The sequence below is a fragment of the Thamnophis sirtalis genome, unplaced genomic scaffold, assembly GCF_051295495.1.
Source record: "Thamnophis sirtalis isolate CommonGarterSnake01/CBP01778 unplaced genomic scaffold, rThaSir2_p1.2 scaffold_6, whole genome shotgun sequence".
NCBI classification, from domain to species: Eukaryota; Metazoa; Chordata; class Lepidosauria; order Squamata; family Natricidae; genus Thamnophis; species Thamnophis sirtalis.
The window spans coordinates 2,433,031-2,451,219 of NW_028261386.1; the positions used below are offsets into that span (position 1 = coordinate 2,433,031).

The 18,189-nt window shown below is 43.0% G+C and overlaps 1 protein-coding gene across 3 annotated transcripts in view; it reads right to left on the reverse strand.

The window, feature by feature from the left end:
• The window catches only part of MED13 (mediator complex subunit 13), a 158,563-nt gene that overhangs the window by 91,606 nt on the left and 48,768 nt on the right, over positions 1-18,189 (reverse strand). For all 3 annotated transcript variants that reach the window (XM_087717103.1, XM_087717101.1, XM_087717100.1), the window contains exon 4: positions 4,910-5,055. In XM_087717103.1, the coding sequence (XP_087573229.1) occupies positions 4,910-5,055 (146 nt within the window). The remainder of the gene's footprint in view (positions 1-4,909; positions 5,056-18,189) is intronic.

Sequence of the window (18,189 nt, forward strand, 5' to 3'; positions counted from 1 at the left end):
AGATAAATGGCTATCCAACATCTTCTTAAAAACTTCCAGTGTTGGAAAATTCACAACTTCTGGAGGTAAGTTGTTCCACTTTGTTTGTTCTCACTGTCAGGAAATTTCTCCTTAGTTCTAGGTTGCTTCTCTCCTTGATTAGTTTCCACTCATTGCTTCTTGTTCTACCCTCAGGTGCTTTGCTCAGGCCCTCTTCTTTGTGGCAGCCCCTGAGATATTGGAACGCTGCTATCATGTCTCCCCTAGTCCTTCTTTTCATTAAACTGGACAAACTCAGTTCCTGCAACCGTTCTTCATATGTTTTAGCCTCCAGTCCCCTAATCCTCTTTGTTGCTCTTCTCTGAACTCTTTCTAGAGTCTCAGCATCTTTTTTACATCATGGCGACCAAAACTGGATGCAGTATTCCAAGTGTGGCCTTACCAAGGCCTTAGAAAGTGGTATTAACACTGCACAGGATCTTCTTCTATCACTCTGTTTATGCAGCCTAGAATTGTGAGTTCCAATGATGAGTTCTAATTCCGTCTTCGCCATGAAAGCCAGATGGTGACTTTGGGCCAATCACGAGGAGACTAGGTAACCTCATCAGTGCTAGAAGGGAGTGGGGTTTGCTCTCTACTTATATAAAATAAATATAGCACTCCCTATAGCACTGGTGATATTACTTAGTTGGGCAATGAAACGTCTGCAAGAAAACCAGCAAGCTCAAAGACCATCAAGGGGCCTCACAGTTCAACCCTGAGCTACAAATATTCTCCTCTAGGGCTTTATATTGAACAGCCAGCACCTTGAATTGTGCCTGGAAGCAAATTGGGAGCCAGTGAAATGGTGAGAAATATGTTAGACATCTCATGGATAAAGTCACTCAGATTCCTTCCCGATTGAGACTCTGGCCTTGAGGCAGGTCCTATGGAGTTGAGTGATGCGTGCCCTGGTTTGGTTACCCGGGCTGGATTTGATCTTGTTGGTCTTGAGGAAATGAACAGGGGCTCTAAATCTGGCTCAGAGAAGTGAGGGCGTGAGGCCTTTTCAATCCAAATGTTGCACCTGGCTCACTGAGAAGCTTACGGATGTGAGCAAATAAAGTTTATTTTATCCCCGTTGGTTTAAAGAAAGTGCACAATCGTGTTAAGGGCTTGAATTATACAATTTTTCAACGATGCATTGTACTTGGAAGAGATCCTAAATGATTTGATTGAAATAAGACAGACGGTATGCTAAAGCAAGGTATACTGATCTGAAAATTATAAATTAAAGGCAAGGGATTTCTGTTTCACAATGAAAACGGGGTGAACAATTGTAGATTATACATTAATAGCCAAAAAAAAAAGAACCTAGACTAAGAAGATGAATGTGTGCGCCTCGGGAGAAATATTTTCTTAAAGACAGGGAAATGATTATACATTCTGAAGCAGGTCCAGTGTTTTCTGGCTAACTCTTACATCACTCGCACGCTAAGAATGCGAATGCAAAACATTCCTCAGAAAAGCACCTTAATGGCCCATTTTCTTGCTTTATTCCACAGGTCGCCAAGACTGCAACCTTATCTGAAAACTTTCCCATGGCGTTTAAGAATCCCATCAGATTACCTAAATCTCTGGGTGGACTATCTTAATGGGTTACCCACCCGCACAGAGAGGGAGGCACCTGTTGTATGATCAAACTTCAGCAGATCATGGCAAAGGTGTAAACTGGCCTCCCACAACCAGTCACTTAATGGTGAAATCCAAACAAACCAACCAAAAAGTCAAGGTATGCTCCATGTTGATACAATACTAATTTAAGAAAGACCCATCACTGCATCGAGTCCAGGAAATAAGAATAAGAATTCTTTACTGGCCGAATGTGATTGGACACACAAGGAATTTGTGTTCGGTGCATAAGCTCTCAGTGTACATAAAAAAAATACATTCATCAAGAATCATAAGATATAACACTTTGTGATAGTCATAGGATACTAAATAAACGATCAAGGTAAATCATACTAGGTAAAGGTTCTCCTCGCTCATATGTGCTAGTCGTTCCCGATTCTAGGGGGCGGTGCTCATCTCCGTTTCAAAGCCGAAGAGCCAGCGCTGTCCGAAGACGTCTCCGTGGTCATGTGGCCGGCATGACTAAACACTGAAGACGCACGGAACACTGTTACCTTCCCACCAAAGGTGGTCCCTATTTTTCTACTTGCATTTTTTACGTGCTTTCGAACTGCTAGGTTGGTAGAAGCTGGGACAAGTAACGGGAGCTCACTGCGTTACGCGGTGCCTGGGATTCGAACCGCCGAACTGTCTCAATTCATCATAAACCTCCAAGGTCCCTTCCAGCTCTGTTTTTCTGATGTTCATTTCATTCCTCTCTGCAAACCTGCCATGGTTACTGGGAGATTTCTGTTCAACTTCTGGGTTTTTTTTGTCTTGTGGAATTCCACAGAATTCTATCCTTTCTCTCTCTTTCCTGTTTATATTAAGTCAGCAAGCATGGTGATCCAGTGATCTGCACTGCTGTGTCATCAGTATGTGGATTACATTATCTCTCTTTCCTACTGGAATGTGTAGGTGCTTGACAATTGCCTGGAGACAGTTGCAGGCTGAATGAGAGCCAAGGAATTCAAAATCTATCCAGAAACGATTAAATGTATTGAGCACAGGTTGTTCTCGGGCTTGGGAATTGGGACAGTGGCCTATTCTGGATGAGATAAGAACAGGATGTACAGGTAATCCTTGACTTACGACAATTCAGCCCAAAATTTCTGTTGGTACGCGAGACAGTTAAGTGAATTTTGTCCCATTGTATGACTTTTCTTGCCACAGTGAAGTGAATCATTGCAGTTATTAATAGCAATAGCACTTAGACTTATATACTGCTTTACAGGGCTTTATAGCCACCAGAGCCCCAGGGTCCCAAGCCAAATACAGATAGCAATAGCAATAGGACCATCATAAGCCAAGGACTACCAATACAGTATTGCTACAAGCCCAGCCAACCAGTCACAAAGAGGAGCCATGCCCACCTTTGACTGATACACTACTGGCACCTTTAAGTGAACTGGGAAGCCTCCGTGGTCAATGTCTAAATAACTTTGTGCAGCACATTCTATGTAGAGCTAAATTTAGAAACTGTCTAGAAACTGCAACTAGTGTAGACCCCAGTTAAGCTGCAGAGGGCAACACCAGTCTTGAAGGATAAACGCCAGTCATGGAGCATTAAATTTCTGCCTATGACCTATGGGCCCCGATTTAACCTGCCCTGATTTAAACATTTAAAAAGACTGCTTTAAAGGTGGCGCAGTGGTTAAATGCAGCACTGCAGGCTACTGCTAGATCAGCAGGTCAGCAGTTCAAATCTCACCGGCTCAGGGTTGACTCAGCCTTCCATCCTTCCGAGGTGGGTAAAATGAGGACCCAGATTGTTGGGGGCAATATGCTGACTCTCTGTAAACCGCTTAGAGAGGCCTGAAAGGCCTATGAAGCGGTATATAAGTCTACTGCTATTGCTATTGCTGCTATTGCTTCCCTCAATTCCATCTAAACCCCACATCCCAGCATTAAAATCAACTGCTTGAACCCCCCAAAAGTCCATTTTGGTTCATAACAACCAATTTTGCTGTATTTATTTTGCACAATGACAATGAAGACTATACTATAACAGCAGGGCCAGCTTAAGGAAAGCACCCCAGTTATGAAATTCCTTGCTGAGGGAAGTACAACTGGGGGGGAGGGGGGTGTTGGGTCCTTGGTGCTCTTTGAGCTTGACTGTTTTCGTGCAAACATTTCATTACCAAACTAGGTAACATCATCAGTTTGAAAACACCACTCCCTTGTTAGCACTGATGATGTAATCTAGATTGGTAATGAAATGTCTGTTAAAAAAAAAAAGCTCAAAGACCACCTAGGGCCCCTCATTTCAACCTTGAGCTACAAATATTCTCCTTTATAAGTACAACTCACCCTAAGGTGTTTTCATTAGGCAACTGTTAAAGAAATTTTTTGCCAGGCCTGTAGTTATGTTCCTTTTAGAATCTTTGGCCTGCCACACTTTCTATTATTTCACTATGCTGTTTCATTAGTGTAGTAATTGGGGTGGAGAATAGAAAGGAGTAGAATGGTGGAATGTGTTGTTTTCATTCTTTTATAGAAGCCCCAGGTCATCTTTTGTCTCCGCACCTCTGACCGGAACTAGATGGGTGGAAATGCCAGCATGGCTGAAGAAGATTGGACCATGGATTTATAGGTGTGGGGATAAGATCATGAACTTCCAACTGGGTGGAATCCCAGGAAGCTTTAGAATTGGGATTTCCACAGATGTGCCAACATGTCTGACTTATTAAATTGGAACTTTAAGGATACTATTGCGTTAGACTCTGATTTAATTCTGCATGTTATTTGGAATGCTGACAACCTTGCTCATATATTTGCTTATATGATGTCTATTTTCAAGGATTAGCAATCTTTTAGACACTGTCCAGATTGTTATTCTTTTTACAATGATTTTTTTTAAGGATTATATGTTTTATTGCACGATTTACGATATATCAGATTTTTATTACTTTACCTCCAGAAGGAAAATAGGATACAGAAGTAAAACAAACAACACAGTATCCTACATATTATAGCATGTGTGAAATGCAAAGTATCGTAATAAACATAACCTGCAAACAAGCACACTTAGTCCCAAACCACTGTCATCTGCTTAAGTTTACTATGATGGATAATTTCTTGGACAAGATGAAAAATAAAATAAGCAAAATGTCAAACAAAGCACAGAAGTTCATGGAGGACAAAAATCTGAAACTCATCCTGTGTCCTCCCAATGTATGATCATCTCTTGGTTTCCCCCCATCCCCACACACAATATTTTTATTTAAAAGCTTGAGAAAAAGAAGGATTCCGTTTTTGTAGTCAGGCAAACAAACCCTACCTTGAAAAGGACTGTTGGACTGCTGGGCGAGGGTGAGATGTTCTTCACTCAGGAAGTACACAGGTTGATGCTGGTTTATTTCCACGCTGGTGCAAACGTTGCTGTCCCCGTGCAAGAAGAAGGTGAACGAGCAAGACAAGTGCTCACTAAAGAAGAAACAGAAGACAATAAAAGTTAATTAGCCCCTAGGGCAGTGATGGTGAACGTTTTTTCTGCTCTGGTGCCAAAAGGGCACCCATACCCGTAATGCAATGCCCTCCCTCCCCACGCATGCACACATAACCCACACTCCACGCTACACCCCACACATGCACACAGGCCTCACTGAAGCCTCCAGACTTCCGGTAGGCCCGTTGGGCCATTTTTCACCTTCCCCAGGCTTCAGGTCCTCCAGAGCCTGGGGAGGACAAAAAACAGCACAACAGGCCTACCGGAAGTTGGTTTCCAAACTTCCTGTTGGCCCGTTGGGCTCGTTTTTCGCCATCCACAAGTTCCAGAGGCTTTCCTAAAGCCCGCAGAGGGCAAAAATGGCCTCCCCCCCACCCTCTGGAAGGCCAAAAATCAGCTGGCCAGCGCGCTGGAGTTGACATAGGGTATCGCCTCGCATGCCCTTAGATGTGGCTCCTCGTGCCATAGGTTCGCCATGCTAAGAAGGTTGCTGGCCAATTTTTTTTTTTTAAAGGGGCGCCTCTTAAAAAAATTATCAACCTGACCTAAAGCACCCATTATGTGTGAGTTGAGAGCAGACTCTTAAGAGGCTACCATTTAACAAATCACAGTCTAAAGTGGCTGATCAGAAACTATAGTATGGCTAGTCCTCGAGTTACAGCAGTTCATTTAGTGACCATTCAAAGTTAAGGCAGCATTGAAAAACCTGACTTACGGTTGCTTTTCACACTGACAACTGTTGCAAGCATCTCCATGGTCACGATAAAAATTCAGACGCTTGGCAAGTGACTCATATTTATGACAATTGCAGTCAGGGGTGGTATTCACTTACTCTCTCTACCGGTTTGCAAATTTGAGCGTGCGTGTCCCGTGCACACATGCACTCAGCCTTCTGGGCATGTGCCTTGATCCCGTGTGCGGCTTGCACAGATGTGCGCGGCTTTAGAAAGTGCCTAAATAGGACAGCATAGAGCCGGGGGTGGGTGGGCCCACCTGCGATTTCCACTACTGAGTCGGGCGAACCGGTCCGAACCGGCTGAATATCACTTCTGGTTGCAACGTTCCAGAGTCATGTGATCACCTCTTGCCACCTTCTGACAAGCAAAGGATTCACTTAATTACCATATAACTAATTTAATAACCGCAGTGGTTCACTTAACAACTGTGATAAGAGAAGTTGTAAAAAAGGGACAAAACTCACTTAACAAATGTCTCACTTAGCAACAGAAATTTTGGGCTCAATTATGGTTGTAAGCTGAGGACCACCAGTACAGCAATAAGATTTGTGGGTCCCCTATGGTGGCAGTAGCAATAGCAATAGCAGTTAGACTTATATACCACTTCATAGGGCTTTCAGCCCTCTCTAAGCGGTTTACAGAGTCAGCATATTGCCCGCAACAATCCGGGTCCTCATTTTACCCACCTCGGAAGGATGGAAGGCTGAGTCAACCCTGAACCGGTGAGATTTGAACAGCCGAACTGCAGAACTGCAGTCAGCTGAAGTAGCCTGCAGTGCTGCATTTAACCACTGCGCCACCTCGGCTCTCGGTATTAAACTTTGTACTGCCAGTGTAGGTATTAAGATATTTTTTTAAAGTGATATAAGTAGTCCTTGATTTGTGACCCCAATTGAGGCCAAAGTTTCTGTTCCTAAGCAGGATATTTGTTAAGCCAGTTTTGTCCCATTTTAACGACCTTTCTTGCCATAGTCGTTAAATGAGTCGCTGCAGTTGTGAAGTCAGCACCATAGTTGTTAACGGAATCTTTTCTCCCCCTTTGTCTTTGCTCATCGGGAAGTCACAAAATGGATCACAGGACGGACACACACACACCACACACTGCAACTATTATAAATACATGCCAGCTGCCAAGCACCTGAATTTTAATCACATGACCCAGGGGATTTTGCAACAGTCATGTGAAAAATGGTCGTAAGTCACATTTTTCAGTGCAGTTGTAACTTGAATAGTCACTAAAGGAATGGCTGTAAGAACTCTGTGTAAGATAACACAAAAAGGACTCAGATCCTGCCTAGACTTGCCCATTGCTCCTCCATATTAATGCAAACACTACATATGAATAAGTGTGTTTAACATTGTTATCAAAGCAGGAGATGATCAGGACTTTCTTTCTTTCCAAAACTCATTTGATTAAAAACAAAAATCCAGTTTGGAATATGGTACAAAAGGAGAATAGCAAAATGAATGTGAAGAAGCCGCATATCCTTCAGAATTAGGATCTCCACTATCTTGCAGCGCTCACATCTTTCACCAAATTATTTTTCAGCAACATTTGAAGAAACGTACTAGCCTGAAGTTATAATCAAGAAAAGGAATCTGGCTATCTAAATTGGCAATTCAGTCTTTAGATTCAAAATACGATGAAATCAGAACAACATTAGCGAAAGAGAGGCCTCAAAAAAAGGGGGGGGCAGGACTCTAAAAACACAAGGGAAAATATATTTGGCAGGACTGTTTAAAATTAATTTGTGTTCCATGATCTTTAATTACTAATGAGTATTTCAGAAAACAAAACAAAAGAAAAATTACCCCACGGAAACATACTCTCTCCCATTCAATTAAATTGCAAGTAAACTAACAATAGCGATGCTTGATGTTATTCTGGCAATCCTCAAACGCAACCCCAGGAACTAACTTGTCCCCTGTTGTTCCAAGGGAAACAGAAGCACTGAAAACCGGGGTTTAATGTTGTGGTTCCCAAACTGCGACACCACAACAAACCCATAGGGGCACAGTGGGATTACCTTACTATGTAATAAACAAAACAGTGAGTGACGTCACTGCAGCGCCCTAGGGCATCACTGTACACAGTTTGACAAACACTAGTGGCATCGCCAGCTAAGACTGTGAACCAAGTTTGAAATCTCAGACTTAATGTAGGTGGGTATTGTTTAGTCGCTAAGTCATGTCCATCTTTTCCCAACTCATTACTAAAGTAGTTAACACTCAAGGGCTGAAGATGTTACCTAGTTTGGGTAATGAAGTGTCTGTTCTGACCTAGGCTTCCTGAGACAGTAAAAAATCACACGCTTAGTCCCAAAAACCCTCTTTTTATTTAAGCGGCTGTGAATTATGTTCATTCACAGCCCGCAATGAGTCACAAACAGTCTGTGAAGAGTCCGACAGAAGTCTGCCACAGTCTTTCAGGATAAGGCTGATAAGCACCCACCTTTAGCTCCCTTGAAAGGCTGCCAGAGACCTAATTGCTAATTAGTTTTACAAGAGTCAAATGGACTCTCAGAGTTTGAACCCACCAGAATGAACAAAATTGCTTCCTGCAAAGGCTCAAGTGCCTTTTCTCCTATTTTATGTCTTATGGGAGGGGTCAATCATCTCCAAGTCTTACCCCCGAGTCGCCTCTTATGTCTTAACTGTTCTTGCCTTTTGGCAGCTCTGTGCATGTGCACACTGGGAACAGGCTCTTCCTGTTCCTCTGCCTCGCTGATGTCAGACTCCGGAGGCAGCACATATCACTCAGATGGCCCTGGCCCTCTCTCTGCCTCCGATGCAGAGCCCTCATCCGAGCCTTCCCCAGACTCCAGAACTGACCCATGTTCCTCCCCAACATCCTTGGTACATAGATAACTTACTCTCTGAAAAAAAATACTGCAGGGCTAAGACACCCCTAACACACCTCGGGGTATGTGTTCTGTTAAGATACAGCTTGGTGTGCCTTAAAATGGCTTCTACTGCACTGCTGTATAATGGTTTCTACTATACAGTGCAGTGGAGTTGCCATGGTAATGGCTTCATAGTACTTCACAAGGGGGCTTCCTCTGATAAGGGGGAAAATCCAACATTAGAAATTACGTTTGGTCCTAACATTTCCCCCCTATAAATAAATATCCGGGCAACGGCGGGTTATCAGCTAGTCATCCATAAATATACAAAGCTGCATACAATAAGACTAAAGGATAATGAGGGCCATCGACATAAATGTAAATACCATGTCAAAACTATTTTCTAAAATTTAAAAAAGGTTTATTACTATAATTTATATACTCCAAGGAACTATTCCCTGACTAAATTGCTTTGCCAATGGACCCAATGAGAACTAAGTTTCTTTTAATATTCAGGCAAACATTTTTTTTCATATGAGAAACAGCCTAAAAGATTAAATGAATTAAATTAAATAAATCCAAACCAATATTTCATATAAGGCAGGGTATCAAATCACAGCCCACGGGCCGGATGCATCATGCACGACCACACTCACACCCAGTTTAGCGCAGGGGAGGAATCATGATATGTCACGTGACGACAAGGTGACGAGTTTGACACCCCTGTTATAAGGGGTGTCCAACCATGGCAACTTTAAGACTTAGGGACTTCAATTCCCAGAATTCCTCAGCCAGCGTTCTGGGAGTTGAAGTCCACAGATCTTAAAGTTGCTAAGGTTGGACATCCATGCTGTAGGTGGTTGTCTGTTCGGTCCATACTTGTATGTAGACAACCACACAATCTGAAGCAAATTCTCACAAATTTTCTTGCAACAACAGGACACAAGAGCCAGCTCCTTCGCCTAGCTCAGAGGTGGGGAATGATGGCTCCTTTATAACTTGTGGACTTCAACTCCCAGAATTCCACAAGTCATAAAAGGGCCATCGTTTTCCACCCCTGGCCCAGCTACTCTACTTCATCTCTCTACATCTACATCGATAGTGCCATCCCAGGTCCCAATCATGTAACCTACAGCTAGAGGCACTTTCACATTCTCTCCATCTGAGGTGATCCTTGCCATCATCTGTCAGCAGTGCCACCCTAGATTCTATGTAGGACAAACATCCCAGATGTTGTGCAAGACCATTAACCAGTTCGACATCAGATTCAAAATAGGAACAGAGTTAAAGCAGCATTTTTAATCTTCCAGAACATTTCAACACAGATTTTCGAAGGGCAGTTTTGGAAGAAAGGAACTTTTGACAGCACAACTGAAGGGGAAACCGCACGAGTTTACATATCAAACAGGTTTCAAGCCATCTCAGAAGGGTTTAAAAAACACAATAAGCTCCTAATACTTTACGATTGTTAACTGATAAGTGAGCATCTAATGAAGTGAACACCAGCTCATGCCTTGAATAAAATAATCTCAGAAAATGCTACCAGAATCTTGGCTACCAAGACTAGCACAGTGCTTTCAACCTTGGCAAGTTCAAGATAGATGGACTTTCCATAAAGGAGAATATTTATAACTCAGGGTTGAAATGAGGGGTCCTTGGCACTCTCTGAGCTTGGTTGTTTTCCTGCAGATGGTTCATTACCCGAAAACTGGGTAACACAATGAGAGTTGATGAACTTCAACTCCCAGGATGTCGTAGCCAGCCGTAGCACCCGTCCGAAGTTGAGAAACACTAGCCTAATATGACTCTCCTTCTCCAACAGCTCCCTAATCAAGTTCATTAACCAGGCACATGTTTATAAACGCCTTGTCACTTGCATTATAAGCATCTATCCAAGATGTTTCAAGGACACGCTGAGACACTGCTACCACGCTTACAAAAGAAAATTCTTAAGTGAGTTAAAATTGGTATTAAAAGAAAAGACAAATCAGAGACAGACAAGGGATTTATTTCTATCTTCTTCTCACCATATTTCAATGAACGGTATGAATGTTGTACAACAGGGGTGTCAAACTCAAGGCCCGGGGGCCGGATCCAGCCCATGGGGCGCCTAGATCTGGCTCATGGGGCCGCCCTGGAAACAGCAAAGGGCTGGCCCACGGTGCCTCTGCCAGCAAAAACAGAGCTTGGGAGGGCTGCACACGGCTTTTCTGTGGCAGAGGGTTGCAGGAGGCCGTCGCAGCTGAAAATAAAGCTCAGGAGTCCGTTTTCGCTGGCAGGTTGCTCAGGCCATCACAGGCACCACCAGTGACATCGAGCTGGCCATGCCCTCCTGGCCACGCCCCCCCCCCCCCCCCCCCGGTCAAAGATAACCCTGATGCAGCTCTCGATGAAATTGAGTTTGACAACCCTGCTGTACAACATTGGCAGCGTCAACACACACAAGCATGGAATAAAAGCTAAGTCTTCACGACGAAGTAAAAACAATTCCCATCCACTCTCAAATGATGGGAAGCATTGCACATGATCTGCTGGTAAAGACCCAGTAGAAGCTAAAAGGTGGTTGTTATAGTATAGTCTTTATTGTCATTGTACAAAATAAATACAACGAAATTGATGTTGTTTTTGTTTCCCTAAAAGACACTCGGGTACAGAGAGTCCTTAGGACTTAGGGCCACAGTGAAGCCTAAAATATCTGTTGCTAATGGTTAAGTGAGTTTTGCTTCACTTTACGACCTTTCCTGCCACAGATGTTAAGTGAATCGCTGCTTCTGTTAAGTTGGTAACACGGTTGTTAAGCGAATCTGGCATCTCCCGTTGACTTTGCTTGTCAGAAGGCTGCAAAGGGGGAATCACGTGACCCTGGGGACACCGCAAGCAAAGTCAGTGGAGAAGCCAGACTGACGTAACCAGCGCAAAACTAACTTAATCACTACAGTTATTCACTTAGCAACTGTGGCAAGAAAGGCCCTAAAATGGGGCAAAACTCACTTCACTATCTTGGTTAGCAACAGAGAATTTGGACTCAATTGTGATACAAAGTCGAGGGGTAGGTACCCATATTCTACTTTTTGTGTGCGCCTGTCAATTAATTTACCGTTTCCATCAAGGCAGTGCTGAGCTTCAAAAAAACAAACAAACAAATGAAGCCATTATACAGTGCAAGATTTTGTGTCCCGGTGTCGGGGTCAGTCTGTGCTAGATCTTTAAGCATTAGCTCAGAAACAGATTCAGCCTTCATTTTAAACTGGCTATCAGCCAGTTCCAAGCAGCTGTAGAGTAGCTAACAGGCAAATGAAAATAGACCAGATCTTGTGGCAGGGACACATTTCTCTGCATAAGAAACAAGAAATTCAGAAGTCAAGTAATTGGCAATGAGGTTTTAACCATTTTGGCCATTTACTTTCGTACAAAAAGATACTTGGGAAAATTACAGCCAAATTGTTATTGAAGAAACAATACAGAAAACCCCCTAGACAATTAAAAGTAAGATAAGCTTAATCATTTTGTAACTGAGATGCAATTGATGTTATTAAGCAATTTTACTGATAAAGAAAATTAATTTGAAATTGGAATATGAAACCTTGCCAATCCACAACAAGGCCCTCTCTGACATTTTCAGACAGAAAAGAGAAGAGAAGAGCAACAAAGAGGATTAGGGGACTGGAGGCTAAAACATATGAAGAACGGTTGCAGGAACTGGGTATGTCTAGTTTAATGAAAGGAAGGACTAGGGGAGACATGATAGCAGTCTTCCAATATCTCAGGGGCTGCCCCAAAGAAGAGGGAGTCAAACTATTCTCCAAAGCACCTGAAGGCAGGGCAAGAAGCAATGGGTGGAAACTAATCAAGGAGAGAAGCAACTTAGAACTGAGGAGAAATTTCCTGACAGTTAGAACAATTAATCAGTGGAACAACTTGCCTCCAAAAGTTGTGAATGCTCCAAAACTGAAAGTTTTGGAAGATGTTGGATAACCATTTGTCTGAAATGATATAGGGCCGTGATGGCGAACCTATGGCACGTGTGCCACAGGTGGCATGCAGAGCCATTTGTCAGGGCATGCGAGGAGTTGCCCTGTCAGCTGGCAAGTGCGCATGCACGCACTGGCCAGCTGACTTCGGCCTTCTTTTGAGGCCATTTTTTGCCTTCCGGAGGCTTCCCTGAAGCCTCCAAAGTGCAAAAAAACGGCCCTACAGACAAACCGGAAGTCACTTTTGGTTTACTCGTAAGGCCATTTATTGCCCTCTGGGGACCTCAGGGAAGCCTGAAGGCCCCGGAGGTTGAAAATCAGCTCTATGAGGAACTCGGACGTTCGGGAATGGTTATTTCCGGTTTGTCTGTAGGGCCAATATTTGACTTCCAGAGCCTTCAGGGACTTTCAGGTGGCTTCCCTGAAGGCTCTGGAGGGCAAAAAGTGGCCTTATGAGCAAACCGGAAGTGACTTCAAGTTTGTCCATAGGTCTGGTTTTCGCCCTCCGGAGCCTTTAGGGAAGCCTCCGGGAGGCACCTGAGGTCGAAAATTGGCCCTTCGGAGAAACCGGAAATCACCATTCCCAAATTTCCGGGTTCCCTGTAGGTCCATTTTTTGCCCTCTGGAAGCTTCAGGGAAGCACCTGTGGCCTCCGGAGGGCGTTCTGGGGAGGTAGTTTTCGCCCTCCCCAGGCTCCTAGAAAGTCTCTGGAGCTTGGGGAGGGCATAAAAACCGTGGCAAAAACAGTGTGTGTGTGTTGCTGATCGCGCACATGTGCACGCGGTGGGGCGTGCATAGCATAATGGGTGAGGCATGCCGGCGCATGACACCACCACCCCGTTCTTCCCCCTCTTTTGGCACTGCAGCCAAAAAAGGTTTGCAGTCACTGTAATAGGGTGTCCTGCCTAAGAAGGGGGTTGAACTAGAAGACCTCCAAGGTCCCTTCCAACTCTGTTATTCTATAAAAGGGCAATTAGAATTTCTGCTTCTCTATGCAAAACGTAGTTTAACAAGTTACTTTTAAAGTGAAGTTTGTTTTTGCAGTCTGAAAAAAAGAAGAAGGACCAGTTGTAGATTTCACAAAAAGCAGTGTGTTCATATTTTAAACCAACAAAATATTTTGGGTGCTTTTTCAAGACGCAACTGGACTTTTCTGATTTTTCTTTGAAGATGTTTTTCTTCTCATCAAAGAAGCTTCTCCAACTCCCTATCTTGGGATAGTATTCATTCTTGGGATAAATTCATTCTTCAGTGTTTATTATAAAATGTATGGACTAGAAGAAGAAACATTATTATGCTACGATTTTGCCACGCAGGAATCAGGCTGAAGAATTCAACAACTGGAGAAGTCTAGAATTTTTTTTTTCTGAATAATTAAGTTTCTTCAGGAAGTTTTTACTCTTCTAGGGGAAAGAGCTCATCTGATTACAAGGGAAAGCCATAAATGTCTTCATTCCCTACGGTTAACTTGAATGGAAAAGGAATTGATCCCCGAAAGTAATTTAAGTGAGCTCTCAAAATAATGAAATTACACAGTACGTTATATTTCTTACTTGACTGCTAGAGAAAAATAATTATACGCTCGTGCAAACTGAACTCAACTCAATTGCAGGGTTTGATGGGATTCACGAATTACGTTCTTGCCCATGCCTGCTCAAATCCTGTTTACTGCAATTAATCACATTTTTTTTAATTAGTTAAAAAGATTGCAGGCCTTTATGAAGCGTGGGATATCTTCATTTGATTTACTAAAAAATAAAAAATAAATAGACGACCTAATCTGGCCTTTGTAAAAGAACATTCAAACCAATTAACTTTCTTTTGTTATCCAGATACACCACAAAAGTCTATTATGCCCAGATAAATCACACTGAGACCCAAACAAGGCTTTACTAAGAGTCAAAGAGTAACATTCCTGAATCTTGGAAGTTTGCATGGAATGATCAGTGTGACACCAATCAGTAAGAAGGAAGGAATAGAGCAGTGATGGGTAACCTTTTTGCCAACACCCATAATGCAATGTGCGCGTGCATGCAGGCACACACATGTGCGGCCACCCCCTGTGCATGCCCTGAAGCCTCCTGGGACCAAAAATGGGCTGTGGGGGAGGGCACCACACCCTCTATGCCCCCCACACCCCGTGCATGCACAGAGGACACCCCCTTCGCACGCATGCGCGACAGATACCCCCAAATCAGCTGACCAGCAGGAGGTGCACACGCATGCGCGGTGGAGCTGAGCTGGGCGGCCACTTGTGTGCCCACAGAGAGGGCTCCATGTGCCAATGCGTGCCATAGGTTTGCCATCATGGGAATAGAGAATCCTCTGATAGCCTCTCAGGACTAATCCATACCATGGACTACTTGCTACTTAGACTACAGGTAGTCCTCGACTTACAAAAGTTCATTTAGTGACCCTTTCAAAGTTACAATAGCACTGAAAAATGTGTTTCGCAGTTACCACCTTTGCAGCATCCCCACGATCATGTGATCAAAATTCAGGCACTTGGCAACTGACTCATATTTACGACGGTTGCTGTGTCCCGGGGTCATGTGATCAGCTCTTGCGACCGTCTGACAAGCAAAGTCACTATGGAAGCCAGATTCATTTAACAACCGGGGTTATTAACTTATGAGCTGGGGGGGATTCACTTAACAACAGTTGTTGCAAGAACGGTTGTAAAATGAGGCAAAAGTCGCCTGACAAATGTCTCACTTAACAACATAAATGTTAGGCTCAGTTGTGGTCGTAAAAGGTGTTAGTACACAGAGGAGCTCTTAAAGTGAGATCAGAAATAGTACAAAGGTTTATGTCAGGGCTGTGGAGCTGCATGTGGCTCTTTCATCCCTCTGCTGCGGCTCCCTTTCGCCGATAAGCTCCACAATTGATAGGGCTTTCAGTTAGGATAGGTAGAGGAAAAAGGACACCGCGCTAGGAAGAGACTCTGTGGTGGTGGGAACCAGACTTCCGGTCGGCAGAGGAAAAAAGGACACCGCGCTAGGAGGAGACTCTATGGTGGGGGAACTGGACTTCCGTTGGCTCCAGAATTGAGCAGGGGGCTTCCGGTTAGGATCTTTGTGGCTCTTTGAGTGTTCAAGGTTGCCGATCCCTGGTCTAGAAAATCCTTCATGGTTTGAGATTATGGAATTTTTGGTGCTGATGGTGTTACCTAGTTGGGTAATGAAACGTCTACAAGCAAACAACCAAACTCAGAGCAAGGACTCCACTGTTCAACCCTGAGCTACCTGACAGGTCGTCCCCGATTTACGGCCTTAATTGAGCCCAAAATTTCTGTTGCAAAGTGAGACAGCTGTTAAGCAAATTTTGCCTCATTTTATGACCTTTCTTGCCACAGTTGTCAAGTAAATTTGGCTTCCCCATTGACTTTGCTTGTCAGAAGGTCGCAAAAGTTGATCACATGACCTTGGGACACAGCAACTGCCGTAAATATGAGTCGGTTGCTAATGGAACTGATCTTGGATCACAATGGACCATGTGGCCATCAGAGGTTGTTATAATGGACATTAAATGTGAAAACGGTCGTAAGTCACTTTTTTCAGGGCTGTTGTAAATTTGAACGGTCACTAAAGGAACTGTTGTAAGTCGAGGACTCCCTGTATATTCTCTTCTATTCAGGTCAGTTCCCTAGTTTGTGTTTCTATCCTGCTTTATAGTAGTCCTCTACTTATAACCATTTGTTCAGCAACTGTTTAAAATTACATTGCTGAAAAAAAAGTGACTTATGACCCGTTCTTGCCCTTAAAAACTATCACCGACGGGGCAGCAACAAACTCAAGATGGTGGTAAAACATAATTGACCCTCATAGGTGCCATGAGAGGCAAGGAAGACTGTGGCATACAGCCAATGATGTCACCATTCATGACAGATGCTGTCATTGGTGGGATGTCACTTGACCACGTACTACTCCAATATAATTTTGAAAAGATTGCCCAGAACTGCAACTGGCTTTGGCAGAGTCAGCCAAAAGCATGCATGTGCACACAAAGACCCATCAACTTTAGCTTATTTTCAAATCGTCTTTCACAACCACTTGCTTCGGTGTGTAATTTTATTAGAAAGCAGCATGGCTAAAAACAAACGGTTGCAGGAATTAGGTATGTCTAATTTAATGAAAAGAAAGGCTAGAAGTGACATGACAGCAGTCTTACATTATTTGAGGGGCTGCCACAAAGAGGAAGGAGGTAAGCTATTCTCCAAAACACCTGAGGGTATTAATGGGTGCGACTTTGGTGGAAATGTTAACAGCATTCCCTGCACCTCCGTGTATAGTCACGCTGGCCTCATGACCATGGAAATTATGCAATGTACATGATATCGATATTTAATAAAGGTATATGGTTTTTCCTTTTATTTTCTTGTAAGCTGCTCAGAGTCATTGAATTAGCAAAGACGAGGGACATAGAAACTTAAACAAACAAATAACTTGCCTTGAAGTGTGAATGGGATTGTCGTTAAGTTTTCCTTCTTTGGCCTTACAAATATACAATTAAGTTTCTAACTGCAAGTGTATTCTTTCAAATATTATTGTGATAATGAAGGCTGACTTCAACCTTTCATCAAGTGCGTATTTCAGCTATTATTCCATAGAGTCAATAGTTCCACTTTTTAAACTAATGTAAACTGTTCTCTAGAGTGCACAAATGGATATATAAAAACCCTGGTGATAGAGACGATTCCACCACATTTTATACTGTCCCCACCACAGCTTGAAACTGGAGGAAGGGGGAAACAATTTTTTTTTAAAAATGTGTTCTATACCCAAGTTAATCAACATAAATTATTTTACTTAAGTTCTGTGTTAAAATAATACTGTTGCGATAAGAAATGTTACCACAAAAGGTAGTATTTTTTAATAGCAAAGCCATATGAGCAATAGCCAAGAAATATTGTTCCCACAACACAGCCCAAGGGTCTTTTAAGCAGCTTCACTTTTCACTGTCGTTAAATTCATCAGATAAAGGGCTTGACAGTATGACCAAGGGCAAGCAGTATGCTTGGCAAACTCCCAAACTGTTCTCCTAGATCAGGGTCTCCCAACCTTGGCAACTTTAAGACGCGTGGACTTCAACTCCCAGAATTCCCCAGCCAATATGCTGAGTTGCTACACTTGGGCCTTAGACCAAATGCCTCAAAATACTGTAAATAATTTTCAGCTCTTGATTGAGAAAAGATTTGTAGGAATACTAGATTAATGGTAAACTATATAATATAGATAGCCCTCTCTACTTACAACAGTTCATTTAGTGACTGAATTCACAACAGCACTGAAAAAGAAATGATTATGATCAATTTTTCACACTTATCACTGTTTTAGCATATCCCCGTGGCCGTGGGATCAAAATTTGGATTCTTGGCAATTGACACGTATTTATGATTCGCATTATGCAGTGTCCAAAGATCATGTGACTTTATGAAAATCAAAGTCAACCAGATTAACAACCGTGTTACTTACTTAACTGCACTGATTCACTTAACAAATGTGGCAAAAAAGGTGGTAAAATGAGGCAAAACTCTATTATTAATAAATGTCTGACAGTAA